The sequence below is a fragment of the Bos mutus genome, chromosome 1 (assembly GCF_027580195.1).
Source record: "Bos mutus isolate GX-2022 chromosome 1, NWIPB_WYAK_1.1, whole genome shotgun sequence".
Lineage (NCBI taxonomy): Eukaryota > Metazoa > Chordata > Mammalia > Artiodactyla > Bovidae > Bos > Bos mutus.
Genome location: NC_091617.1, coordinates 117,982,571 through 118,000,215, shown reverse-complemented (window position 1 = coordinate 118,000,215; position 17,645 = coordinate 117,982,571). Strand labels below are relative to the sequence as shown.

Here is a 17,645-nt window from a genome sequence, read left to right as displayed (position 1 = left end):
AACTCACTTTTGTGATAATAACTTCTTGCTTCTGGCCAAGTCTATGGCATCTGTCAAAGCACTGATCTTCAGCAGCTGGATTCCAGGCCTAGTAAGAACATGAATTGCATCACTACCACCTAGTCTGTATGTGTTCTATACAAGTCCTTTTGTTGCAGTATTATTCATTCACCTTTTACTGACTGAAATCTTTCTGAATGAATTCAGATAATGACAATACTAATAAATGTTCTGGGAACAAAACAATCCACACACACCCCTGACTGCCTTCCCCAATCACTACTATGATAGGCAGGTGTTCTCTCCCCTGTCATTTCACTCCACTGCCTCCAGTACCTAAGTAAGGGTCTGAAAAATAGAAATCACACAGTATAAATGATTGTTGAGTAGTCAACTAATATCTTTCCAGTTTCTTATCAACCCACTTTCAAGTCAAACTATATTTGCTTAACAGAGGAAGGTTATACACGCTCCGAAATAATTTACATCAGAAAAGACAGGTGAGTCCATTTAATGAAAAAGTTTTCTCCCTTTTTGCTGGTCTTTGTTCTTTTTCTTTCATTTTCCTCCACTCATTATGTAAAAAGTACAAAAAAAGATTTCAGGAGTAGTCAAAAGTCCTAAAAATTATTTAAGACTTTGCAATATAATTTTCAGTATATATATTTGAAATCAGTTTGACTTGAAAACTGATCTAAGAAAGTAACATTAGCTAATTAACATAAGCATTATCATAGGGACTCTCTTATGGTAAAGAATAAAACAATGAAGCACTGAAAAGGGAAGAATAAGCAAGAAGGATATCGAAGAGCTTTTCAGTCTAGAAGATAGGAGTCAAGTGGTTTTGAAATAATATGAATTGTCAGGGTGGGATCATTAAATTTTAAACTAAACTATGGAATGATTCTTGAAGCTGAAAATAGGGTTTTTGGAGAAAAGGAAAATTTATACAACAAAGTACCAACAGAAAACAGAAACAGAATCATAAATGAGTAAGTAGATGACAAGTTCACAGTACAATTTATACTTAGGAAGTTATTTTCTTCTTTTTAAAGTTCCCTTGAGATCACGGAGTGGGGTGCCATTGCCTTCTCTTGAGATCACAGTAATCCAAGTCTATGCCCCAACCAGTAAAGGTGAAGAAGCTGAAGTTGAATGGTTCTATGAAGACCTGCAAGACCTTTTAGAACTAACACCCAAAAAAGATGTCCTTCTCATTATAGGGAACTGGAATGCAAAAGTAGGAAGTCAAGAAACACCTGGAGTAACAGGCAAATTTCGCCTTGAAATACGGAATGAAGCAGGGCAAAGACTAATAGAGTTTTGCAAAGAAAATGCACTGGTCATAGCAAACACCCTCTTCCAACAACACAAGAGAAGACTCTACACATGGACATCACCAGATGGTCAACACCGAAATCAGACTGATTATATTCTTTGCAGCCAAAGATGGAGAAGCTCTATACAGTCAACAAAAACAAGACAAGGAGCTGACTGTGGCTCAGATCATGAACTTATTGCCCAATTCAGACTTAAATTGAAGAAAGTAGGGAAAAACCACTAGACCATTCAGGTATGACCTAAATCAAATCCTTTATGATTATACAGTGGAAGTGAGAAATAGATTTAAGGGACTAGATCTGATAGATAGAGTGCCTGATGAACTATGGACTGAGGTTCATGACATTGTACAGGAGACAGGAATCAAGACCATCCCCATGGAAAAGAAATGCAAAAAAGCAAAATGGCTGTCTGGGGAGGCCTTACAAATAGCTGTGAAAAGAAGAGAAGTGAAAAGCAAAGGAGAAAAGGAAAGATATAAGCATCTGAATGCAGAGTTTTAAAGAATAGCAGGAAGAGATAAGAGAGCCTTCCTCAGCAATCAATGCAAAGAAATAGAGGAAAACAACAGAATGGGAAAGACTAGAGATCTCTTCAAGAAAATTATAGAGATACCAAGGGAACATTTCATGCAAAGATGGGCTCAATAGAGGACAGAAATGGTAGGGACCTAACAGAAGCAGAAGATATTAAGAAGAGGTGGCAGGAATACACAGAAGAACTATACAAAAAAGATTTTCATGACCAAGATAATCACGATGGTGTGATCACTCACCTAGAGCCAGACATCCTGGAATGTGAAGTCAAGTGGGCCTTAGAAAGCATCACTATGAACAAAGCTAGTGGAGGGGATGGAATTCCAGTTGAGCTATTTCAAATCCTGAAACATGATGCTGTGAAAGTGCTGCACTCAATATGCCAGCAAATTTGGAAAACTCAGCAGTGGCCACAGGACTGGAAAAGGTCAGTTTTAATTCCAATCCCAAAGAAAGGCAATGCCAAAGAAGGCTCAAACTACTGCCCAATTGCACTCATCTCACACACTAGTAAAGTAATGCTCAAAATTCTCCAAGCCAGGCTTCAACAATACGTGAACCGTGAACTTCCAGATGCTCAAGCTGGTTTTAGAAACAGCAGAGGAACCAGAGATAAAATTGCCAACATCCGCTGGATCATCGAAAAAAGCAAGAGAGTTCCAGAAAAACATCTATTTCTGCTTTATTGACTATGCCAAAGCCTCTGACTGTGTGGATCACAATAAACTGTGAAAAATTCTGAAAGAGATGGGAATACCAGACCACCTGACCTGCCTCTTGAGAAACCTATATGCAGGTCAGGAAGCAACAGTTAGAACTGGACATGGAACAACAGACTGGTTCCAAATAGGGAAAGGAGGATGTCAAGGCTGTATATTGTCACCCTGCTTATTTAACTTATATGCAGAGTACATCATGAGAAACGCTGGGCTGGAAGAAGCACAAGCTGCAATCAAGATTGCCGGGAGAAATATTAATAACCTCAGATATGCAGATGACACCACCCTTAATGGCAGAAAAGTGAAGAGGAACTAAAAAGTCTCTTGATGAAAGTGAAAGTGGAGAGTGAAAAAGTTGGCTTAAAGCTCAACATTCAGAAAACGAAGATCATGGCATCTGGTCCCATCACTTTATGGGAAATAGATGAGGAATCAGTGGAAACGGTGTCAGACTTTATTTTTTTGGGCTCCAAAATCACTGCAGATGGTGACTGCAGCCATGAAATTAAAAGACGCTTACTCCTTGGAAGAAAAGTTATGACCAACCTAGATAGCATATTCAAAAGCAGACATTACTTTGCCAACAAAGGTCCGTCTAGTCAAGGCTATGGTTTTTCCTGTGGTCATGTATGGATGTGAGAGTTGGACTGTGAAGAAGGCTGAGCGCCGAAGAACTGATGCTTTTGAACTGTGGTGTTGGAGAAGACTCTTGAGAGTCCCTTGGACTGCAAGGAGATCCAACCAATCCATTCTGAAGGAGATCAGCCCTGGGAGTTCTTTGGAAGGAATGATGCTAAAGCTGAAACTCCAGTACTTTGGTCACCTCATGCGAAGAGTTGACTCACTGGAAAAGACTCTGATGCTGGGAGGGATTGAGGGCAGGAGAAGAAGGGGACGACAGAGGATTTGATGGCTGGATGGCATCACTGACTCGATGGACATCTCAGTGAACTCCGGAAGTTGGTGATGGACAGGGAGGCCTGGCGTGCTGCGATTCATGGGGTCGCAAAGAGTCAGACACGACTGAGCGATTGAACTGAACTGAACTGAACTGAACTGAGATCTAGAGAAAAGGAGATTTTTTTAACTATTAACTTGCTATAATTTGATTTTGGGATTGTTTTTTGGTATAGAAGTTAGATTTAAAGGACTTATGTAGCTTATGATTTTCTAAAACTGAGAGTCATATTCTGTGAATATTTTGTAGTTTGCAACTGGACACACTTTAAAATCATTATACTAAAGGCCAGATAAAATGTTCCTTTCTGCTGTCTGTATTTTGTCTAGAAACCTCATGGTGAAATGGCAGTATATAACAAGTATGACTAAGATGTATAATAAAATTTACCTCATGGTAATAGAAAACTGACAGCTCCCATTCTCATAGGCAGTGATGAAGGAAGCAATTAACTTTATCAAAAGTTCATAATGAAATATCAAAATTTATCTTATCTTTTATATAATACTCCATAAAGATGTAAAACATTTTCATGAGCAATTTTTTTCCCACTGAATCTTATTTTTTGGGGACCTGGCTTTTGTTTTAAAGTTAGAAACAATATTTGAAACTTAAAATGTTCAATGAAAAACAATCAACTTACTATGAAACTATTAACATTCTGTAAGTTTTCTAAAAGTATAACAGTTCAAAGAGTTTAGTCTCTGGTCAACTTTATAATAATAATTAAATTACTGTATTTGGTATTAACAACCTCTTTCTTATCAAGTACTAAGATTATAACCAAAGAAAAAAAAAATTGGGAATTTGTTCCAAAAATCAGCTTCTAGAATTATTATCTATAGTTACAATGCATAGTTTATATAATAATCATAATACCAGAACTTCAGCAGATATTTAAAACTTCATCCACAGAACTAAGGCAAGAAAATACAATACACTGCCATCCCCATGGCATTAACATGAAATCCATGAATGCCTGAGTATGGCTTATGGCTGTGATATTACTGGAAAGGTTACCCTCAGGTGAGAAAAAAAAAAAACCTTGGTAACAGGTATATGCTTCAACTAGATTGTGTATCCAGAATAATTCAAAATTTGGATCTTAGTAAAATTTCTTTATGTTATGAATTTTCTGAGTTTCAGGCAGCAAGTTAAAACTACAAACCTTAATTAAGTCTGTGGTTACACAGAAATAGAACAGGGTTTCCTCTAGGCAAAACAGAACACAATACAAATTAGAAACTGAATTAGTTCAGAGGGTTTCCAGTCCAAAAAAGCCCTTTGTACAATCAAGAAAAAGTGCTCCTATGGGGATGCAACTCTAAGTCACACAGTTTGATGAGTCAAGTTCAGAGTGAATTTTAGCTCCCACTCTATCCCTAGGCCTGTTTCACACACAGTGACTGAACTGTATCAGACATTAAAATTTACCCAAAACATTCCATTAATGTTATTTGTTTCTAAATTGTGATGCTGGACCACCTGCATCCATATAAAAATGCAGTTTCCTGGGTCTCATCTAGGAACTCCTAAATTTGAAGACAGAGGTCAAGCTGTATTTCTTAATTCTTATGCACATTAAAGCTTGAGACTATTAGTACCATGATGGTGGCTACTTTGTCTATTCTGTTTATAGTCAGATTCCACATCTGGAAGATTCCCTGATACAAAATAGGATCTCATTATTCATGGGCCAAATCAATGAAAACACTTCCCTAAAGCATTAGACATAACAGAACATATTCTGTATATAGAAGAACAGTAGAAAAGCACAGCACAGTATTTATGAACATGGACTCAGATCCTGATTTGTGTATTACTAGCTGTGTGATAGGGCAAGTTATTTCACATCTCGGTTTCAATTTCCTCACCTGTAAAATAGGGATAAGTAACAAGATCTACTCACAGAGATGTTGTGAGAATTTCAGTTGATTTATGTGAAGCACTTAAAGAGAAAGCCCTCAAAACACATTTCCTAAGTTGTTATCTATTTCTAAAGTTTGCCTAAGCATTTTCACAATCAGTTACAACTATAAAGGTCTTTTAAAAAAATAAACAAAAAACTATTTGGTAAAGAGGTAGTAACAGATCAAAAAGTCTATAAAATTACTTACTGGATCCATTAAAAAAACTCGAGAAGCTGCAGAAAGATTCAAACCAACTCCACCTGCTTTTAAGGACAGAAGCATTATAGTTGGAGACCCTGCTTCAGTGTTTTGAAAACACTGAATTGATTCAACTCTTTTTTTTTGGGCCATGGAACCATCCAAACGAGTAAATACAAATCCAGAGGCTCTAATGGAGGGGACAAAAGAGACAAGTAAGTTCCTACACTATAAAAACATGTTAAGTAACTGTAATCTTTTCATTAAACCAATTTTTTCATTCATTTCTTCTGACAAATATGTACTAATCATCTACTAATATGTCAGGCTCTACAGTCAACGTTTTTTCCTATAAATTCAAGACTTAAACTTTAAAATTCTAAGTTCTCAGGAATATTCTTTATTGTTACTGTTATTTTAGATGGATGAATAAAACTGCTAAAACAGAAATAATGTGTGTTTTTTTTTTGCGATTCAAATTAAAACATTTATATAAAATCCTTTTGCTCAAAGTGAAAAACACTGTTTAACTTACCTGAGGGGTGTTTCTATTAAAGACAGAAATGTTGTAAACTGAGAAACAACTAAACTTTTTATGTTGGGGTTCTTCTTTCTTAAATCGATCAATGCATGCATTAGAGCATTAATCTGAAAAAAATTAGGACACCCATTAGGTTCCATTTTAAATGGGAAGAGAAAGGTTCTGACATATTATAACCTCCCCAAAATGCAAATGTAAAAGATCACTAATTTTTTAAAAAAATTGAGACTATCATATTTTTCATAATCTGAACCCTTTCTCTCTCCCCTTAAATTCACCACTAGATATAAACAAAAAGCCAGTAACCACCAACAAAGTATAATGCTCAAGTGACAAGATTAAAAGCAGAATTATTATTTTTAAATATGATTATTTATATAAACATAAAACAAATATTGAAATATTTGCACATGTATATTTACCTTCGAACTGGATGTCCATTCCATATTAGACTTTTTCTCAGTGTTGCATGCCAATTCTTCTGGAGGACATTCTATTAAACTGTCTCCATGTATATCATTTCTGCATAAAGGGCATTTAGCATGAGGCTATATAAGAAAGAACAAAGTACGAGTGACACTTAACAAAGGAACAGAAATGTAAATTTGCCTAAAACGTTTAAAAGGCAAGGTAAATTCCATATCCCTAATAGTCAGCATTTTATTAAACCTTTTATTAGATTCATCCATTTGAGATAAATCTGTACATGCTGAACTCCAGGCAGATATAATGTTCTAATGTAGGAAGTGGGATTGGTAAGAGAGCAAAAGTAGGTAATCCTGACAAGCAGCAAGAGCTTGAAAAAATAAATATTATTTTCAGCCAAATAAAGAAACTATGAGTAACAGTTTCTTGAGCTAATTAAAATTCAGCATACTAATTGAAACTATTCTTTAGAAGAAAAACAATTCCTTCTTAATAGCTTATAAAGTAGTTCAGATGTGTTAAGTCCTAGCAGGTTCATTCAAAGCAGTTGTCTGGCATACTAATAAGATTATCTCTAAAAGAACTACATACCAAATACCATTACAATACAAAAGATTCTGAAAATATGTACAATCAAGAGGTGCATTTTCCCCTGTATGTATATTACCTCTCCATAAAAATGTTTAAAAAAATTATACTTTAAAAGGATTGCTTAAAGGATTATTCCACTTCATATAAATTTAGACCTACCTAGACATAACAGTCCAATAGCCATGGCATGGCAACTAAGCTGTTTGAACATGGCAAAGACAAATTGAGATGTGCTTTAAGTGCACAATACCACTGAATTTTGAACTCCTAAGTTTAAAAAAAATCATATAAGGCATCTCATTAATAATTTTTATATTTTAGATATACTGGATAAATAAAAATGCATTATAAAAATTTTTGATCTGTTTTACTAGAAAATTTTAAATTACCTTTGTGTCTCACATTATAAGTCTATTTCTTAGAAATGATCTGAAGAGTCAGAAGAATTAAAACACTGACTGTGAAATATACCTCCAAAGCTATGTCTTTTTATATGACAAGAGTTTAGTTACATGAAATATAAACACTGATAAAATTAACTATAAAAGGTGCACTAGCAAACCCAAATGAAAAACTCCTTATAGTCTTTGTTGGGCTTGGGTTTTCATTATACTCATCACTGGAACTCCACACCATCAAACACGGAATTTGTACTAGGCATAAAACTCACCTGCTCATTCTGAATGACTTGGCAAATACAAGGTTTACAGAAGACATGTGCACAATGTGTTATGACAGGGGCCATTAAAGAATCCAAGCAAATTGCACATTCTTCATCAGAACCTGAGCTCAGAATTAACTTCATCTTCTTTATTAACTTCTTTCGTAGTTCTTCAGGTGTATCATTCCCTAGAGAAAAGGCTGAATAATTAATTTCAGAGGAAGACTTGTAATACGACTAGACAATCTTAATCCTCCTTATATAGGGTAAAGTTTTGCTTGGGTAGTTCTTAGTCTTTTATTTTTTTATCATAGGTAAAAAGCATGACTTAAATTTGAATTTTTAAGAAAAATTCAGAAGTTCCACATAACATACCTTACACAGAAACAATATTATAACACAATCTGCAGGTACTACCATAGAATAAAAGGCAATTTGATCCTTTCTTCTAAGACTATCATTGGGAAACCTGGAAAACCTCATTAATATTCCATTTCATTGTTAAAGAGGTTTTTGAGTATATTTCCAGTTCAGTCCTACACTAAAAATCAATGTTCATTTGACAAACCAAATTTAGGCCACATGAACAATTTCTTATTTTGACTTAAATATCTCTAATAAATATAATGTGTAAACCAATCACATTCACCTACCTGAAGGACCACTGGAAGACACTGCATTTGCAAGAAGGTGTGTATGACAACAAATCTGCCGCAATCTAAGCAAAAGACCCAGGACATCTGCATAGTGTGCAAGGACAGTCCCTTCATTAAAATACCTAGAGGTAAAAATGTTAAATACTATGAAGGCCTCTAAAAACAGTATTTCCTATTCTAAAACAGCACACACACACACACAAATAGCATTGTTCTCTTCTTCCCTAGAAATCACTTCAAAACAAGAATGGAAAACAGAAAAGTAAACTCTTACCTTTAATGAAACCATGAGATTTACACCAATAAAACAAAGTATATGAGAAATGGCTGCAAACTACAGGTAATGTCAAATAGGAAGATAATGAGAGAGATGACTGCAGATCTCAAGCAGACCTGCCAGAGCACAATTCTTCAAAATAGGCAGCATGCCCTAAGGAGAAAACCACCATCTCTTACATGCAGAAACAAAAATAGGGTGCATGGCTCATGGCTTGAACATCCCAGGACAAGTTTATACCAGGACAGAGGGAAGACAAACTGAATAAGGAAACACACTGACCTAGTGTGTGTGTTTGTTTTTTTTCCAGAAAATACTACAAGCACAGCATTCCATATCATAGGGAACCCTAAAGCTTCTGATCTCTGTTGAAAGAACTCACATGTAACACCCTGAGTCATAATTAAATAGGATATATTTCCTACCAAAGATACAGCTATGATTCCTATCCCTTTGTATGATGAATCTCTTGCAAAAAGCTAGTCCAGAAAGAACTCAGGACATTCATATAAGAGTAATAATCAGCACAGATCAAGGGAGAAAGAAAACTCACCAGAAAAAAGTTTCCATAGAACAAATTAAAAATTATGACCAAGAATTCTGCCATGATAATACCACTCAATAAAACAGTTCCTCCTAAAAAAACACCAATAGCTTAAGGCAGAGACAAAACTTTGAAAAGGTATGGCAAAACAAAACAGAGATCAAAAACGAGCCTGGTACAGCTAAAGAGTGAGAAAGAGAAAAGTGAACTATCAGAGAAAGCCACAGCAAAGCCAGCATAAAAGAGACTGTGTGGGTATGTGCTCAGTCGCTTCAGTTATGTCTGACTCTTTGTGACCATATGGACAGTAGCCCACCAGGCTCCTCTGTCCATGGGATTCTCCAGGCAAGAATACTGGAGTGGGTTACCATGGCCCCCTCCAGGGATTCTTCCCCATACAGGTATCAAACCCCTGTCTCCTGCATTGCAGGTGGATTCTTTACCACTGAGCCACTGGACTAGCCATTGATAAAAACACAGGAAAGAATGTGGGAAACAGGATTGAAAAAAAGCAAAATTAAACAGAAAGATATAAAAGATTAGAGTAAAATGATACCTATGAAAAAACAAAGACTATCCAACCTACACAGAGAGAAATAAAATGATGGAGCAGAAAGCAATATTTAAGAAAACTTTCCCAAAGTGGGGTACAGGGGTACCTGGACTCTACAGATTTAAATGGTACCATCTGTTCCAGGGGAAAAAAAAAAATCAACAGAGAGAGGTCCTCGTGAAATCGCTGGACTTTTCTTAAAAATAAAATCAAGGTTTTCAAGGGAAAGATTCAATATAAAATATAGAAAAAAGACAATAAAGTTTCTGAAGGAAGAATGAGTGATCCAAAAATTATATACCATTATATAACAAGGCAATCTGATATTTAAGTATTAAGGCAATAGAAGAAATATAGCCTAAGGGTTAAGAGGACAGACTTCAGAGCTAAACTATCTGAATTCAAAACCTGACTCTCAGTTTAACTGTGAAACCTTGGGCAGGTTTCTCAACCTGTGCCTTGAGCTTCCTCAGTTGTAACAGTGGCATAATACATACCTAATAGGATTGCTATATTAAAAAAGTTACCACATGCAAAGCATTTACAATGGTGCGGAACTACAATGAACGATATATATGTGCTAATATTATTTGTAAGGGTAGTATTATGGCAACAAATGCTTCTCAGTATTCAGGAATACAGGCTTCCCAGGTGGCACAGTAGTAAAGAATCCACCCGCCAATGCAGGAGACGCAGGAAACTTGGGTTTGATCTCTGGGTCGGGAAGAACCCCTGGAGCAGGAGATGGCTACCCACTCCAGTATTCTTGCCCGGGCGTTCTACACAGTCCATGGAGTCACAAAGAGTCAAATGCAACTGAGCACGCACACAACAACAACAATGCAAGAACAGGCAATATAAAGATTAAACTTACAAATTCTAGAATCAAACTGCCTGAGTTTAAGCACCAGCTCTGTCATTAGCTGTGTGACACAAGGTAAGTCAACTAACTGCCTCCATGCCTCAGATTCTTCCTCAGTACAATGTAGGTAATCTTTGTACTGACTTAATAGAACTGCTGTGAATTAATACACATAAAGCACTCTCAGATGCATTAACACCTAGTAACTGCTCAATGTTTGTAAATGTATTACCTATTAAGATATTTTTAAAATACTTATTTAAGAACAGTTTCAATAAAGTTATTTTTTTTTTCTATCTTTCAAACACAATAACATTTACCAATAGTCTAACTACTTCCTGGCATCACTTCTTACACTGAAAATCATTATTTCAGTTTAAGAAATTCCTTTTGAGTGCCAGATACTGAAGTAGAAGCCTCCTCCTACCTCACCAGCTACTTTTGTCTTGTTAGAACTCTTCTCTAACTTCACTCACTCTCTTGGTGACCTTATCCAGTCCCGTGGCTTTAATTATCATTTACACACAGGTGACTTTCAAATGTGTATCAAACCAAGATAATTCCTATGAACTCTAACCTCATATCCAACTGAGTATGTGACATCTCCACTTGGAAAACACACAGGGATCACAGAATCAATGTGTCCAAAGTGGAGTTTCTCATTTTCCCTGAAAAAATTCTGCTCCTCCCATAGATATATTCTGCAAATGGCAATTTCATCCTTCTAGTCACTCACGTGAAAAACCTTGCAGTAATCTTCCACTTCTCTCACACCCCACACTATATAAATCAGCAAGTTCTATTGGCTCTCCCTTCAAAATATAACAAAACCTAGGCATTTCTCACCCTCCTCATCACTACTACTGCAGTAAAAAAACACCATCATCTCTTACTTTGATTACTGCCACTGTTCTCCCTGTGCTCACTCGCTTCAGTCATGTCTGACTCTTTGCAACCCTATGGACGGTAGCCCACCAGGCTCCTCTGTTCATGGGGATTCTTCAGGCAAGAATACTGGAGTGAGTTGCCGTGCCCTCCTCCAGGGGATCTTCCCAACCCAGGGACCGAACCTGCAGTTCTTATGTCTCCTGCACTGGCAGGCAGTTTCTTTACCACTAGCGCCACCTGAGACCTGAGAAGTCCCAACTGTTCTATTTATGCCTTATTACTAAATAACACAACAGCCAGTGATACTTTAAAATAAAATTAAAATTAAGTCACTCTTGCAGTTCAGAACACTTCAGAGGTTCCTAAATCTCATAAAGAGTAAAAGCCAAAGTTCCTGAAATACGCCACAATGCCTTACGTAGCTGTCGCCCGCCCCTACTCCAACAGCTCTCTAGCATCATTACTATTTTCCACCTTGCTCATAGTCTCCAGCCACAGTTGCCTCTTTGTTGCTCAAGTTTCTCTAGTTTGCTCCCAATTCAGGACCTTTACACTTGCTGTTCCCCTCTGCCAGAAATGTCCCCTAGCCCCAATCTTCTCTAAATCCTTTGCCACATATTACCTTCTTGGTGAAATGATCTTCCCTGAGCACTATAAAAATTTCAAGTTTTAGTCTTTAATAGGTTTATTTTCCCTATGTATACTTTTTTCAATGCTTTTAATCTTCTTCCATGTCACAAAAACAGGAATAGAAGCAAGCAAGGTCTTCTGACTAGCAATTCAAAACTTGCCATTTCACATAAACTTTTTTGCCTAACTGTAGGAGTTACTTACCTGGTGAATTATAATACTATTTCACTCCAACTATTAATTTGTAAAAAAGTAGTTTGAATACTTAAAAACAAATTATACTTCAGTGTACTGAAGGCTTTTATAACTTACATTTTTAAAAAGGCTCTTCAATTAAAGTTAACAAAGAAAAAAACTAATTTCTAAAATGACTTTCTTTCTCCATACCTTCCAATAGTAGCTTTGCCTTCATTTTTCACAGACTGGTAAATCTTTCTCTCTTCATCTGAAAGTGTAATGTGCTGAATAAATACTTTACGTTCTGGTAACTCCAAAACAGGTTTTCCTTTAATTTTGCTTGTCTTTGTTCTTCTAAGTGTAATATTTTTAATTAGGGACTGCAAACGCCTAGTCAAAATAAAACAAATAATTATATAACTTTTTATTCCTACATAAGTTGATTCAATGAGAACAAAAATAAATATATTAATCTGTTAGTTTTATAAACTTAGTAAAGATTTGGGAAAAAAAAAATGTTTAGGGATTTTTATCCAATCTGATAATGACAAACATATTCTACAGGGAAAATTATTAGAGCAACAAAACGCATCTAAATTTGCTCTCAATTCAGTACCTGTCACAGTTTAATCTTTTATTCTGTCCTTATTTTTCTTATACTCGTCTCCCCATTTTTCTAATCACTAACCCTTTTTACTTAAGTCTCAATTCTGTCAGCTATATCACCCAATGTTTGACACTCAAATTCTTAATAAGCACCTATTACGCACAAGGCATTATAGTAAGTATCTTAAGTTCATAAATATGAGTAAGATCTTATCTTCAAAAAGGCTCTCCAGTAATATGAAAATCAAGGTACGTAAATAATTTTTATAAAATAATGAATACCAAAAATAAAAACATGATGTGACAATTCAGAAGAGGGATAAATGCCTTTTTAGATTCTACAACCTTTACACTCTCTTTTCTCAGTATCAAGGAAAAAAGGAAGCATATCAACTCTTTAAAAAAAGATATTTTCCTAACACTGAAATATAAATACAATTTCTTAAATTAGAATTCAAACAGTTGATTCTAAGGAATCAAGTAGATAATACTGCAAGCTACGTTAGTGGCTTTTGAACCTTTTTCACTGTAACTCACAGTAAGAAGTTTATTTTACTCTATCCAACAAACACATACACAAACACACACATGAGAGAAATGAATACTTCACAAAATGATACTGTGTGATACACTCTGCTGTTTTATTAAATCTTCTACTCTATTTCATTTTATGTAATGAACAGCTATAATGCTAGTTGCCATCTTTATGATTTTACAAACTGCTAATGAATCCTAAACCCTGTCTGAAACCCACCACTGTAGCAAAATATCTGAACCACGTTAGCCGAATACCTTGCTTTTAAAATGGCTATCACCAAGTTGACTTTTATGTTCTCAACTTTTACCTATCTCCACCAGAAACAACTTTCTCTTTTGTAGAAACTCTTGGTGATGCCACTGTATTATCACATCATTCAATTATCACTATCTAAAACTATCTAAAGCTTATCACTCAGTTATGAAAATTTAGTGCATATTGGATTCTCTGAGCATATAATGTTTTTCCTATTACTGTTTATTAATGGTGGTTTTGAGAGTAAGAGCAACACACAAAGACCATATAGCTCTGCTCTTTCTTCACAGTTTTGACTAAAATCAGTGGAAAGTCTGGTTAACCTTTTAGTGATAGTTAGAAATTTTCATCTCCATAAACAAGAATACTTAGATTTTGAGAGTCAAATGCATTAAGCTGTGAACATGTTTTGGAGAGGAAAGCCACAACAGTCAGGTTAAAGGGGTAATGAAAGTGGCAACCGGTTCAAGCTGCTAACAATTACTTACAGCTATCAGCTGTGAAATTACTTACCTAAGTCCAGCTTCATCTCCCATTGTGACAGGACGCTGTATTGTTCTATGCCACCATTCTCTATCAACAAATGGTTTAAGTTTTAAAAAGGAAAGAAGAGACCACAAGTCCTTTAAAGAATTCTGAATTGGAGTGCCTAAAGAGAACAGAAAACTCTTATAATTCTACAGCAAGAGTACACAGTCAAAATATCCACATGGCCCAATTAACTGAGACAACACTTGACAATGGGCACTTAGTTCTAAGCATACCCACTATTAAGCTGTGACTATAATGCTTTGTTAAACATACAGACAATCTCAAAATCCAGTCTGGCTCTAACTTTTAGCTCTCACTTGCCATACTAACAAAAAGAACACAGATCCCGTAAACTTAACTTTCCCCTTATCAAGAACATTTGTTTATCAGATTTTTAAATCAGCAGCACTAGAAAGAAGAAAAAAAATAATTTTTGAGTTTATATTCTTGTCCCCATCTTCCAGTACAGTTCACATGTAGCAAACAAGCTCCAAGATGGGAAACAGAGAAATCAAGATTCTGATTAGAGAATTAAAGTGTCAAATCCAATGTTGAAAAATTATGCTGGTGACTGTTCTATAAATAAACTATAATTCAAATGTTGCTGTATCATGGGCAGTTATGAAAAAAAGTCAGTTTTATAAAATTATTTCTATAATTAATTTTTGGAAAGACTTTATATCCACTTCAAATTTACAAGTTACCTCATAACTTACTTAACAATATGTATTTTGGAATTAACTTTTCTAAAGTAAATGCTATCTCAAAATCCAGTGAGATAGTATATGTTATCTCAAAATCCATATCATTACCTGTCAAAACCCATCTTCTTTCTGCTTCTAAATCAAGTACAGCTTTTGTTTGCTGAGCATTTGGATTCCGTATGGCATGGCCTTCATCCAGGATCACTCTTAGCCACCTTATGCTATGTAATGGACTGTCACCCTTAGTCTAAAATAAATATTTCATATGAATTAAAAACATGGGAAATTAAAATAATATTTTATGTAATTTGATAACATGAGTTCTTATCTTTTAATATCATCACTTACTATGTGGTAGGTACTTCTTTAAGCATTACATACATTAAATTATTGAATGTTCACCAACTTATAAAGTATTATTATTCCTATTTTACAAATGAGAAAACTGAAGCACCAAGGTATGGTATATGTTGCTCAAAGTACCACAGCTAGGAAGTGCTGAGCTAGCATTCAAATCCAGGTTGTCTAGCTTTCTGCTTAGATCATGGTTCAAAACACTAAGTTATCATGCCTCAGAGTCAAACATATGACATATGATGTCAGCTATAAGAATTACTTGAATATAACACAATGACTTTTTTATGTAAAAATCAACGTTCTTACCTGAAGACTAAAATTTTTATAATAAAGTATTTTGGAGAACATTTTCACTTAACAACTGGAACTAGACAATTGAAATCCTAAATGAATTGGGAAACTCCTAAGTTTCAGATATTAAAAAAGCTTATTTTTAAATAGAGATAAACAATTATTAAATCACTGTGACAGAAAACAATATTCCAAATTAGAAAAAGAATTCATTGACCAATTGCTGGATACACGTAAATTCAAATTTAAAAATTTAAGTGGTCTAAATATAAAATATTCCTAAATTATCTAAAGGAAGTTGAACCTTCTTTTTTTTGGCAAAATATTAAAAAAACAATTTTCTCTTGTGGCAACTAGAGAGGCAGAACAGCAGCATCACCCTCTAAGAGGTGACACCCAGGGCCTGCCCTCCACACCTGTTCATGAGGGCAAGGCAGCCCCACACCCCAGAAGATCAGAGGACGGGGTCCCCACACTAGCTGTGATCACAGCTGGAAGGACAGCTTGATGCTCAAGTTTCTCCATCTGTGCCGTGATGATGTGGCAAATTCCACATCTAAAGAAACCCAACAACTCCTGAAACAGAGATCCTTAATTTGGAAGTAGAGCCCACAGAGGGATTCAGGGCACTCCCACCAGTTCCTGAAATTATATGCTAAATTATGTGGATAGGTATGCACATAAATGGTTCTGAAAAAAGGGTCTAGAGCAGCACTGTCCAACAGGAATGTTGTGCAAGCACATATGTCATATTCAATTTTCTAGTAGCCACACTTAAGTAACAAGATATAGGTGAAATTAATTTTAATAAAATATTTTACTAAAAAATTTCCTATTTATTTCTTATATATTCAGAAAGAAAAAAGGGAAGAATATAAAGCCTAAATTTTAGAACACTTTAGAAACCTGAAGCAATTTCTTAAATTCAACTTCTGAAAATCTCTTGAGTATCAACACACTTACACCATAGTCATGAGTTAAAATATTGTATGTAGTCAAAACAATATCCTGTTTTGAAAGCAATGTTGGGTCTCTAACACGATCAGGACCATAATAAACATAAAAATTCAAGTGCACATCTGATTTTATGTGTTGTCCAAACTGGTCCTAAAAGAAAATTAGAAATATTTTAATAATGAGAAGATTAGTATCAGGTTTAATATGTATATAAAATATACTGTCTTGGCAGTTTCACAAGTCAAACTACTAAAATCCCATAAAAACAAGTTTCATGAAATCTAAACTAAAACAACAATAACAACACTAATATTTTATTGCCAGAGAAACTGACATATTTACAGTCATAATAAGTTAAATAAATTTTGCCTGGCCCTATCAGTGAGCGGCTGCTTCATCTTTAGAAGTTAAAAGCAACCAAGCTCTTTTAAGATAGTAATTAGGTTTTTTTAAATTTAGTATTCTACAAAAAGGATCTTTAATGATTCCAGTTTAATCTTTAAAAATTAAACAATAAAAGAACAGTAAGGAATATTTTCATGAATGTAGGTAGAGTTTCAAGCACAGTATCCACTTTCATTCATTTATTATAAGACTACTATTTGTCAGGTATAAACTAGAAAGATGGTACAGCTAAAGAAAAAAATAAGACCAGGTTGCTGCTCTCCTGGTTGATGTGAGAGTTGGACTGTGAAGAAAGCTGAGTGCCGAAGAACTGTTGCTCTTGAACTGTGGTGTTGGAGAAGACACTTGAGAGTCCCTTGGACTGCAAGGAGATCCAACCAGTCCGTTCTGAAGGAGATCAGCCCTGGGATTTCTTTGGAAGGAATGATGCTAAAGCTGAAACTCCAGTACTTTGGCCACCTCATGCGAAGAGTTGACTCAATGCAAAAGACTCTGATGCTGGGAGGGATTGGGGGCAGGAGGAAAAGGGGATG

General features: G+C 35.4%; 1 protein-coding gene across 2 annotated transcripts in view; it reads right to left on the bottom strand.

Moving 5' to 3' along the window:
• HLTF (helicase like transcription factor) overlaps nt 1–17,645 on the bottom strand; it is a 63,508-nt gene that overhangs the window by 4,231 nt on the left and 41,632 nt on the right. For both annotated transcript variants that reach the window (XM_070374835.1, XM_070374838.1), the window contains exons 15-24: nt 16,714–16,857; nt 15,211–15,349; nt 14,381–14,516; nt 12,679–12,858; nt 8,535–8,659; nt 7,891–8,069; nt 6,626–6,751; nt 6,198–6,310; nt 5,672–5,852; nt 8–88 (exon numbers count right to left, since the gene is read on the bottom strand). In XM_070374835.1, the coding sequence (XP_070230936.1) occupies nt 8–88; nt 5,672–5,852; nt 6,198–6,310; nt 6,626–6,751; nt 7,891–8,069; nt 8,535–8,659; nt 12,679–12,858; nt 14,381–14,516; nt 15,211–15,349; nt 16,714–16,857 (1,404 nt within the window). The remainder of the gene's footprint in view (nt 1–7; nt 89–5,671; nt 5,853–6,197; nt 6,311–6,625; nt 6,752–7,890; nt 8,070–8,534; nt 8,660–12,678; nt 12,859–14,380; nt 14,517–15,210; nt 15,350–16,713; nt 16,858–17,645) is intronic.